General features: G+C 45.2%; 1 protein-coding gene across 3 annotated transcripts in view; it reads right to left on the bottom strand.

Annotated features, from left to right (window-relative positions):
- The window catches only part of PLK4 (polo like kinase 4), a 107,731-nt gene that overhangs the window by 15,903 nt on the left and 79,778 nt on the right, over positions 1-12,050 (bottom strand). For all 3 annotated transcript variants that reach the window (XM_069242322.1, XM_069242316.1, XM_069242327.1), the window contains one exon: positions 8,496-8,602. In XM_069242322.1, the coding sequence (XP_069098423.1) occupies positions 8,496-8,602 (107 nt within the window). The remainder of the gene's footprint in view (positions 1-8,495; positions 8,603-12,050) is intronic.

The following is a 12,050-nucleotide window of genomic DNA, read 5'->3' on the forward strand; positions in this document are numbered from 1 at the left end:
ACAGCAAACTCACGAATGGGAAATACATCCCCAGATTCTACAAGATCACTTCTACCGCTGGGGGACACCAAACATAGATCTATTTGCAACAAAAGAAAAGCAAAATGCCAAAACTTCGCGTCCAGGTATCCACACCCTCAGTCCAAGGGCAATGCTCTATGGATCAGCTGGTCAGGGATATTTGCTTACGCTTTTCCCCTCTCCCGCTCATTCCTTATCTGGTCAATAAACTGAGTCAAAACAAACTCAAACTAATACTTATAGCACCAATGTGGGCTCGCCAACCGTGGTACACCACACTGTTGGACTCATCAGTAGTACCCCCACATCAAACTGCGAAACAGAGCAGATCTGTTGACACAACACAAACAGATCAGACACCCGAATCAAGCATCGCTCAACCTAGCAATCTGGCTCCTGAAGTCTTAGAATTCGGATATTTAAACCTTTCAAAAGAATGTATAGGTCATTAAACAAGCAAGAAAACCCACAACAAGACATTGTTACGCGAACAAATGGAAAAGATTTGTTTGCTACTGCTATGCTAATCAAATTATGCCACTAGACGCCTCCACACAAAACATTGTAAGTTATTTACTACACTTACAAACGTCAAATCTAGCTTTTTCTTCCATTAAAATCCATCTCACTGCAATATCTGCTTATCTGCAGATTAAACATACAAAATTGCTTTTTAGAATCCCAGTTATTAAAGCCTTTATGGAAGGACTAAAAAGAATCATACCCCCAAGGACACCACCAGTACCTTCGTGGAATCTTGATATTGTATTAACACGACTCATGGGCCCACCATTTGAACCCATGCATTCTTGTCAAATCCAATTTCTAACTTGGAAAGTAGCCTTTCTAATAGCCATCACATCACTTCGAAGAGTTAGTGAAATACAGGCATTTACTATTCAAGTACCCTTTATACAAATACATAAACATAAAGTGGTTCTCCGTACAAATCCAAAAATGTTACCAAAAGTCATATCACCATTCCATCTAAACCTAACTGTGGAACTCCCAGTCTTCTTTCCAAAGCCAGACTCAGTAGCTGAAAGGGCATTGCATACATTAGACATAAAAAGAGCGCTAATGTATTACATTGACAGAACAAAACAATTTTGTAAAACTAAACAATTGTTCGTAGCTTTCCAAAAACCTCATGCAGGTAACCGTATATCCAAACAGGGCATTGCAAGATGGATAGTTAAATGCATTCAAACCGGTTACCTTTAAGCTAAAAGAGAATTACCCATTACACCAAGGGCACACTTCACTAGAAAGAAAGGCGCCACAATGGCTTTTCTTGGTAATATACCAATGACAGAAATTTGTAAGGCAGCCACATGGTCTACGCCTCATGCATTTACTAATCATTACTGTGTAGATGTGTTAGCAGCACAACAAGCCACAGTAGGACAGGCTGTACTAAGAACATTATTTCAGACAACTTCAACTCCTACAGGCTAACCACCGCTTTTGGGGAGATTACTGCTTTGTAGTCTATGCACAGCATGTGTATCTGCAGCTACACATGCCATCGAACGGAAAATGTCACTTACCCAGTGTACATCTGTTTGTGGCATGTTGCGCTGCAGATGCACATGCGCCCTCCCACCTCCCCGGGAGCCTGTAGCCGTCTTAGTTGCACTGAAATTGTATATATGTAAATATTTTTTACTTTAATACTCTATGTACATACATTTACTCCATTGCATGGGCACCTCTAGTATCCTTACTTTAACAACTCCTACCTCACCCTCTGCAGGGAAAACAATCTAAGATGGAGTTGACTCCCATGCGCAATGGAGCCGAAAGGGAGAAGTCACTCGATCCCGTGACTCGAAAAGACTTCTTCGAAGAAAAACAACTTGTAAAATTCCTTCCACTCCATGTTAGATTGTTTTCCCGCAGAGGGTAAGGTAGGAGTGAGAGTATAAAGAAAAGAGATGTCCATGCAAATGGAATATTATATATATATATATATATATATATATATATATATATATACACACACACACACACACACACACACACACACACACACACACATATATATACACACACACATACATATATATACATACACATATATACATACATATGTACAAGTGAATGTTGAACTTAAACGGCTACAGACTCCCGGGGAGGTGGGAGGGTGCATGTGAACCTGCAGCGGAACATGCCACGAACAGATGTACACCGGGTAAGTGTCATTTTCCTTTCAATGGCATGTGTAGCTGCAGATACACATGCTATGCATAGACTACAAAGCAGTTTTTCCTCCCATAAAAGTGGTGGTTAGACTGTAGGAGTTGAAGTTATTTGAAAAAATGTTCTTAGTACAGCTTGGCCTACTGTGGCTTGCTGCGTTGCTAACACATCTACACAGTAATGCTTGGTAAATGTATGTGGTGTTCACCAAGTAGCTGCTTTACAAATTTCAGCAATTGGTATATTTCCTAAGAAAGCCATTGTAGCCCCTTTTGTCCTTGTGGAATGTGCTCTAGGTGTAGCTAAGAGTTGCCTTTTAGCTTTAAGGTAACATGTTTGGATGCATTTTACTATCCATCTTGCTAAACCTTGTTTTGAAATGGGGTTACCAGTATGTGGTTTTTGGAACGCCACAAATAACTGTTTCGTTTTTCTAAATGATTTTGTTCTATCTATGTAATACATTAAGGCTTTTTTAATATCTAATGTATGCAGGGCTTTTTCTGCCACAGAAATTTGGCTATGGGAAGAAGACTGGTAGTTCCACTGTTTGATATGAAACGGTGATACAACCTTTGGGAGAAATTTTGGTTTAGCTCGAAGTACGACTATGTTTGTGTACTTGTATGAATGGTTCTTGAATTTTGAAAGCTTGGATTTCACTAACTCTTCACAATGAAGTAATTGTGACTAGGAAGGCAACTTTCCATGTTAGGTATTGAATCTGACATGAGTGCATAGGTTCAAATGGTGGGCTCATAAGTAGCGTGAGCCCTATGTTTAGATTCCACAAAGGCACTGGAGGCGGTCTAGGTGGGATGATGCGTTTTAACCCTTCCATGAAGGCTTTGATAACAAGAACTCTAAATAAAGAGCTGTGTTTATTTTGCAAGCACGCAGAGATTGCAGTGAGATGTATTTTTATGGATGAAAAAGCTAAGTTTGCTTTTTGCAAATGAAGCAAACAACATACAATGTCTTGTATTGATGCTAAAAGAGGGGTAATTTGTTTAGATTGTCAGTAATACATAAACCTTTTCCATTTGTTGGCATAGCACTGCCTGGTAGTGGGTTTTCTTGCTTGTTTCATTACTTCCACACATTCAGATGGTAGTTGTAGATACCCAAATTCTAGGACTTCAGGAGCCAAATCGCTAGATTGAGTATGTTGGGATTTGGATGCCTGATCTGTTGTTTGTTTCGTGTTAACAGATCTGGTCTGTTTGGGAGTTTGATATGTGGTACTACTGACAGGTCTAATAGTGTTGTGTACCAGGGTTGACGTGCCCAAGTCGGCGCTATGAGTATCAGTTTTAGCTTGTTTTGATGCAGTTTGTTGACTAGAAATGGAATGAGCGGGAGAGGGGGAAAAGCGTTAGCAAATATCCCTGACCAGTTCATCGATAGAGCATTGCCCTTGGATAGGGGATGTGGGTACCTGGATGCGAAGTTTTAGCATTTTGCATTTTCGCTGGTGGCTAATAGATCTACACCTGGTGTTCCCCAATGTTGAAAGTATAGTTGAAGCACTTGAGGGTGAATCTCCCACTTGTGTGTTTGTTGATGATCTCTGCTGAGAACATCTGCCAATTGGTTGTGTATCCCTGGAATGTATTGTGCTACCAGGTGAACTTTGTTGTGGATTGCCCATTGCCAAATTTTTTGGGCTAGGAGGGAGAGTTGGGATAAATGGGTCCCTCCTTTTTTGTTTAGGTAATACATTGTTGTCATATTGTCTGTTTTGAAAAGGATATTCTTGTGACTGAGAAGAGTCTGAAAAGCTCTGAGTGCTAGGAATACAGCTAGCAACTCTTTTGTTTGGCGTCCCATTGTCCTTGAATGTTGTGATTGTTGAGGTGTGCACCCCAGCCAATCATTGATGCATCTGTTGTAAGTATGGTCTGAGGCACGGGGTCTTGAAATGGCCGCCCTTTGTTTAGGTTTGTGGAATTCCACCACTGAAGGGATGTGCATGTTTGGCAGTCTGTCAACACTAGATCGTGAAGTTGACCCTGTGCCTGTGACCATTGCTGTGTAAGGCACCGTTGTAAAGGCTGCATGTTTAGTATTGCATGTGGGACAATGGCGATACAGGATGCCATCATGCCCAATAATTTCATGACGAATTTGACAGTGTGCTGTTGGGCTGGCTGCAGTTGTGGCAATATATTGCGAAATGCTTGTATTCTTTGTGGACTTGGGCTTGTAAGCGCTGTTTGTGGATTTAGTGTTGCCCCTAAATACTGTTTAATTTGCACAGGTTGTAGGTGGGATTTTTGGTAGTTTATGGAGAACCCTAGGTTGAGTAGGGTTTGTATTACATAATGCGTATGATTTTGAGACTGTGTATGACTGTTAGATTTTATTAGCCAATCGTCCAGGTATGGGAAGACATGAATGTGTTGCCTTCTAAGTTAGGCTGCAACTACTGTCAGGAATTTTGGGCCAGATGTATTAAAATGTTTTGCACTCGCAAATGGTGCGAATCTGTAAATTAGGCCGTTTGCGAGTGCAAAACAGTGGTCTGCGATGCATGAAATGCATTCGCAGACCACAAATAAGAAATCGCTAAAATAGCGATTTCTTGCGTTGCGACCTGGAATCGCAATTTCCAGGTCGCAAGGCTATGGTGGGGGAAAAAAAATAAAAATAAAAAAACACATTGCAAACTGATTTTTCCAGAAATGGTATTTTGCACTTGCAAAATACCATGCTTTGCAACCAGGTGGTAACCTGGTGCAAAATTTAAAAATGCAGTTAAACTGCATTTTTAAATTAAACATGTAAAGCACACATGCCTTTTTGGCATGTGTGTACCTTACATGTTGGAAAAAACGTTTTTGGGGTGCAGGAGAGGGGGCCTTAGGTCCCCGGCACCCTGGCCTTTTGCATTTCCAAAATTGCGATTTCTGGTTCAGAAATCGCAATTTTGGAAATGCAAAATATTCGCAGCTATGGGCCAACAGGCCCATAGCTGCGAATGGGTCCGGTATCGCAGTTTGCGATTCGGTAATAGCATTTGCGATTTTTAAGAAATCGCTATTACCGATTTGCAAATGTGATACATGGCCCTTTGCGAGTCGGTAATAGCGATTTCTTAAAAATCGCTATTACCGAATCGCAATGGGCCGTGATGGAACATCTGGCCCTTTGTGAATACTCAGGGAGCTGTTATTCCAAAGGGTAACACTTTGAACTGATAATGCTTTCCTTGAATCACAAACCTGAGATATTTCCTGTGCGCTGGATGGATTGGTATGTGAAAATACGCACCTTTGAGGTCTAATGTTGCCATGAAATCGTGTTGTTGAAGTAGTAGGACAACATCCTGTAGTGTTACCATGTTAAAGTGTTCTGACAGGATGTAAAGATTGAGGGTTCTGGGATCTAATATTGGCCTTAAGGTTCCGTCCGTTTTGGGAATGAGGAAATACAGCGAGTAAACTCCTGTTCCTAGTTGATTTTGTGGGACTGGCTCTAATGCTTGTTTGAGTAATAGATATTTTTACTTCCTCTTGCAACAGGGCGATATGTTATGTGGAGAGGTTGTGTGATTTTGGTGGAATATTTGGTGGAGTTTGTGCCAATTCTATGCAATAGCCATTGCGGATAATTGATAATACCCAGCTGTCTGCGGTAATGGGTAGCCAATTGTTGGGGAACCTTTGCAGTCTTCCTCCCACAGGTGAGGTGTGATTTGGTAAGGGATGGATCAAGTCACTGTTTTGCCTGTTGTGAGGCTTGTTTTGCTGACAGATATTTTCCCCTGCCTCTGGGGTACTGGCCTCTCTAAGTGCTTTTGAAACCACCTCTGATATTGAGGTTGGTAGGCCGACTTTGTGAGGTGGATGCCTCAGGTGTTTGGGTTCTAAATCCACCTCCGTACTCGGGCTTACGAAAGGATCCCCTGTATTGTGTAGTATACAAAACACCCATGGCTTTAGCTGTGTACGAATCTTTTTTCATTTTTTCAGCAGCTGTGTCCACCTCTGGGCCAAAAAGCTGTTTTTGGTTAAATGGCATATTGAGGACAGCCTGTTGTATTTCAGGCTTAAATCCTGAAGACCTAAGCCATGCTTGTGTTCTTATGGTGACAGCAGTGTTGATGGTTCTAGCTGCTGTATCTGCAGAGTCTAGGGCTGACCTGATCTGATTGTGATAGCTTGCCCTTCCTCAACTATTTGTTGTGCCCTTTTCTGTTGTTCCTTGGGGAGATGTTGTATTATGTCTTTCATCTCATCCCAGTGGGCCCTATCGTATCTAGGAAACAATGCCTGAGAGTTGGCTATCCTCCACTGGTTAGTTGCCTGAGATGCCACCCTTTTGCCCGCTGCATTAAACTTTCTAATCTCCTGGTCTGGTAGGGGTGCATCCCCAGATGACTGCGAGTTTGCTATTTTTCTGGCTGCGCTTACCACTATAGAGTCCGGAGGCAACTGTTGTGTGATAAAGGCAGGATCAGAGGGAGATGGCTTATATTTTTTCTCCACCCTAGGAGTAATTATTCTAGTCTTAACTGGCTCCTTGAATATTTGGTCAGCATGCTTTAACATGCCGGGGAGCATGGGAAGCGACTGATAAGTTGCATGTGTACAGGAGAGTGTATTAAAAAGTAAGTCATCCTCTAACGGCTCGGTGTGCATGGTGACATTGCGATAGGCTGCCGCCCTAGCTATGACCTGAGTTTAGCCTGTGCTATCCTCTGGTTGTGATGGCTTAGAGGGATAGCAGCCTGGGTTGTTATCTGGAATGGGATCTGGATCATAAAGATCCCATGGATCCACATTGTCCTGCTGTGAATCAAATGAATGTGCTGGTGATTGCACAGGTGTGGGACTAGTAGGGGGAGAGATAAGCAAATGAGGAGAGTGAGGAGGAGACTGAGTAGAAAATTGAGGAGGTGAAGGTTTCTCTTTGGTTTTTGGCACTTTAGCTGGTGGTTGAGCAGTGTCCAATTCTTCCTGAAAAGCTAATTTCCTCTTAGGCTTTAGAGGAGGTGCTGTTATAAATTCTGCCAGTGTCTTTGTGGATGTGAATCCTGGCTTGCCTTTCATCTATTGCCTCCATTTGGGAGTGCTCCTCAGTCAGTTTATGGCTTTGAGTGATTGTGAAGTCCATGTCCCTCTGTAAAAATCGGCCTTTTCGTGCGGCGAAGCTGGATTTTTCGGTATTGAAAGACTCAGAGTGAATGATGGCCTTGGCTCCAAAAACTATTTGAGGTTTCGACTCGAAGGACCGATGCTTGGTGGACTCTGAGACAGAGCCTCAGCTCCAGTCCGATGGCTTGGGTGGCGTGGCCTTTTTCGGTGCCGAAGTTGTGGGTTGATCACTGAAGGTCTTTTTACGGGTCGAGCCATGGCCTTCCGGCAGTGGCGTTCCCAAGGCCTTATGTTTGGGCTTGGCTGGGACAGGGGCACTCATGTGCTGTCCTGCTGTGACCGGTCTGTCCTCCTCAGACTCCTGCTCAGAGTCGGACCTTCGAACGGAGACAGCGGTGTGCATGATCGTCTCTTCTTCCACATGGAGACGTTTGGTGCTCTTGGATGCCATCTCGAGACTCCGGGCTCTTCTGTCTCGGAGAATTTTCTTGGAAAGGAAGGATCTGCAGGCCTCTCAATTTTCTTCCCGATGGTCTGGGGAAAGGCACAGACGAGATGTTGGTCTGTGTAGGGAAATTTTGAGTGGCACCGAGGACAAAAGCGGAATGGGGTCCAGCCCATGAGGCTTCCACGCGGTCGGCCCGACCAGGCCAGAGTTGGGCGCACGCGCCCCGAAGGGCGAGTAGAGATGTTTAACCCGACGGTACCGAAGTGTCGATAGAGGATGGTACGCGATCGAAACGATACCGACGAGAATAAGAGTTTAAGCTTTCCCGAATCGAACTATCAGAGCGAAAGGAAACACGTCCGAACCATATGGCAGAAAGAAAACAATCTAACATGGAGTCGATGCCCATGCGCAATGGAGCCGAAGAGGAGTCCTCGATCCCGTGACTCGAAAACACTTCTTCGAAGAAAAAACACTTTTAACACTCCGAGCCCAACACTAGATGGCAGACTATGCATAGCATGTGTATCTGCAGCTACACATGCCATCGAGAATATATATATATATATATATATATATATATATATACATATACACACACACATATATATATATACACACACGTGTGTGTGTGTGTGTGTGTATATATATATATATATACACACCCCCCCCCTACATAAACACACATGTATAAATATTTCTAAATATCAAAGACTTGGACCTACCTAGTTGTCTGACCATTCGGCGTTGTGTAAATAATGGACGAGACGCCTGCTTGAACCAATAATTGTGTCCCATCATTGAACTGAACCCATACAGCTCCGCTGCTCAACTGTGAAAACATTTTGAAAATTAGTCTTTTTTCCACCACTGGAATCTACTTGTAAGTAACAATGTTTTGTTAAAAAAAACATTAAAAAAGGAATGGAAATCATGCATACAAATTATCTTGCTTTTGGATTTTATGCTTTTATTAGCAGAATTTACATAGAGGTACAGGAGACAAATGCAGGACAATAATTATTGGCATTTAACAAAACAGCATCCAAGATAGAGTATTCTTCCTGGAATTAGGTTGTGATTTTGTTCCCACCACCAGCCGCGACTTAAAACACTAATATAAAGAAGGTCTTTAAAACATAAAATCAATCACACTAATGAACAAGAAATTGGACAGGGCCCTTCAAATTTTGAGCGTCACAGAGATGCTCCATCTATATAGTTTAACTCCAACACTGCCCTCTTTGTTTATATTTATTGACCAACACAAATGCAACACACTAGCGTTGCGGGTTGCACATGAATCGTATGACACTTGCTGAATAAGGAATGGTTCCTGTACCTGTAATCCCAGTTCTCTCTTAGGGGAATCTCCATGGAAGTCATAAGCACTGACTAGTCCCACCCATGTGGGGGGGGTAATCCCGGAGTACTTTTTCTTAATTGTAAATGTTCGGCTTTCCACTGAAAGGTCTGCAAAATCGCGGAATAGAAATACATGCAGTCTTTCGGAACAGGCTACCATGGCCGAAATTCTTCAGATTGTACTTAAAAAAAGGGAAAGAAACTCATATGTACATAATTTAAAGCTTATATTTTGTAAAGACAACTTAAATCTCTTTCATAAGCACTTTTTTTTTGTAAAAGTAAAGAGATGAAAGAGCGGGACAGTGTAGCTCCATAGGCAGTCATGTGAGTTTAAAACAGAGTCTGCGCCTTTAACCCCTTCTGTGCCTTGGACGAGATGATCTCGTCCAAGGCTACAGTTCCCCTGTGCCTTGGACGAGATCATCTCGTACTAGGCACAGGGGAACTTGGGGGCGCGCTAGCGCGCCCCCCCGTGCACCCCCCTTCCCCCCCCCAAGTCGGGATGGAAGGGGAAGACCTTCCCCTTTCACCCCCCACCCTCCCCTGAGACGTCAGCGCGCGCTGATTTGTCACAGGGGCCTCCCTAGTCGCGCTGGAAGCTCTGCTTCCAGCGCGATTGAAAAAGAAATGCAAAAGCATTTCTTTTTCAATCACTTGGGAGGTCCGGAGGGGCTTCAAAGGGAAGGAAAAGTATTTCCTTCCCTTTGAAGTCCCTCCGAGGGTTTCAAAAGCCGGATTGCTTGCAATCCGGCTTTTGAAACCCCACTAGACACCAGGGATTTTTTTTTTTTTTATTGAAACACACAAAGGGAGCGACCCCTTGGGCAAGGGTCGCTCCCAGGGGGGGCATTTTTTTGAGAAGGCCTTTTCTGCCCCACCTCTAGGCACCAGGGACCATTTTTTTTTTTTTTTATGTTTCATTTCTTTTTTTTTTGGTGGGGAGCGACCCCTTAGGCAAGGGTCGCTCCCCTTGGGGGAAAATTATATTTTGGCCATTTCTGCCCCCCTTGGGGGCAGATTGGCCTATTTTGATGAGGCCAATCTGCCCCCAAGAGGGGTAGAAACCACTAGACACCAGGGAATTTTTTCTTTGCGTGAATTTCACGCAAAGGGAGCGACCCCTTAGGCAAGGGTCGCTCCCTGGGGGGGAGGGCAATTTATTTTAGGCCATTTCTGCCCCCCCTGGGGTCAGATCGGCCTATTATTAGGCCGATCTGCCCCCAGGGGGGGCAGAAACCTCTAGGCGCCAGGGCAAATTTTTTTTTTGTGTTTTTTTTTTTGTTGTTTCTTTTTTTAGAGATGGGGAGCGACCCATCAGGCAAGGGTCGCTCCCCTGGGGGGCAAATTGTATTTAGGCCATTTCTGCCCCCCTTGGGGGCAGATTGGCAGATTTTAGGTCAAAGGGGCAGAAACCACTAGGCACCTGGGATTTGATTTTTGGCGCCAATGTCACGCAGGGGGAGCGACCCCGTAGGCAAGGGTTGCTCCCAGAGGGGGGGGGAGGGGGGAGGGGGGGGGGGGGAAATCGGGGGGGGGGGGGGGGCAAATTTATTTTAGGCCATTTCTGCCCCCCCTGGGGGCAGATCGGCCTATTATTAGGCCGAACTGCCTCCAGGGGGCAGAACCCTCTAGGCACCAGGGAATTTTTTTTTGTTGTGTTGTTTTTTTTTTGTTTGTGTGTTTTTTTTTTTAGAGATGGGGAGCGACCCATCAGGCAAGGGTCGCTCCCCTGGGGGGCAAATTGTATTTAGACCATTTCTGCCCCCCTGGGGGCAGATTGGCCGATTTTAGGTCAATCTGCCCCCAAGGGGGCAGAAACCACTAGGCACCGGGGATTTGTTTTTTGGCGCCAATGTCACGCAGGGGGAGCGACCACGTAGGCAAGGGTCGCTCCGGGGGGGGGCAAATTTATTTTAGGCCATTTCTGCCCCCCCTGGGGGCAGATCGGCCTATTATTAGGCCGAACTGCCCCCAGGGGGGGGCAGAACCCTCAGGGCACCAGGGCAAATTTTTTTGTTGTGTTTTTTTTTTTGTTTGTTTGTTTTTTTTCGATATGGGGAGCGACCCATCAGGCAAGGGTCGCTCCCCTGGGGGGCAAATTGTATTTAGGCCATTTCTGCCCCCCTTGGGGGCAGATTTTAGCTCAATCTGCCCCTAAGGGGGCAGAAACCACTAGGCACCTGGGATTTGATTTTTGGTGCCAATGTCACGCAGGGGGAGCGACCCCGTAGGCAAGGGTCGCTCCAGGGGGGGGGGGGGGGGGGGGGGGATTTATTTAAGGCCATTTCTGCCCCCCCCTGGGGGCAGATCGGCCTATTATTAGGCCGAACTGCCCCCAGGGGGGGGCCGAACCCTCAGGGCACCAGGGCAAATTTTTTTGTTGTGTTTTTTTTTTGTTTGTTTTTTTTGAGATGGGAAGCGACCCATCAGGCAAGGGTCGCTCCCCTGGGGGGCAAATTATATTTAGGCCATTTCTGCCCCCCTTGGGGGCAGATTGGCCGATTTTAGGTCAATCTGCCCCCAAGGGGGCAGAAACCACTAGGCACCGGGGATTTGATTTTTGGCGCTAATGTCACGCAGGGGGAGCGACCCCGTAGGCAAGGGTCGCTCCCGGGGGGGGGGGGGGGCGGCAAATTTATTTTAGGCCATTTCTGCCCCCCCTGGGGCCAGATCGGCCTATTATTAGGCCGAACTGCCTCCAGGGGGGCAGAACCCTCTAGGCACCAGGGAATTTTTTTTTGTTGTGTTGTTTTTTTCAAGATGGGGAGCGACCCATCAGGCAACGGTCGCTCCCCTGGGGGGCAAATTATATTTAGGCCATTTCTGCCCCCCTTGGGGGCAGATTGGCCGATTTTAGGTCAATCTGCCCCCAAGGGGGCAGAAACCACTAGGCACCGGGGATTTGTTTTTTG

This window comes from Pleurodeles waltl, chromosome 1_2, assembly GCF_031143425.1.
Source record: "Pleurodeles waltl isolate 20211129_DDA chromosome 1_2, aPleWal1.hap1.20221129, whole genome shotgun sequence".
Lineage (NCBI taxonomy): Eukaryota > Metazoa > Chordata > Amphibia > Caudata > Salamandridae > Pleurodeles > Pleurodeles waltl.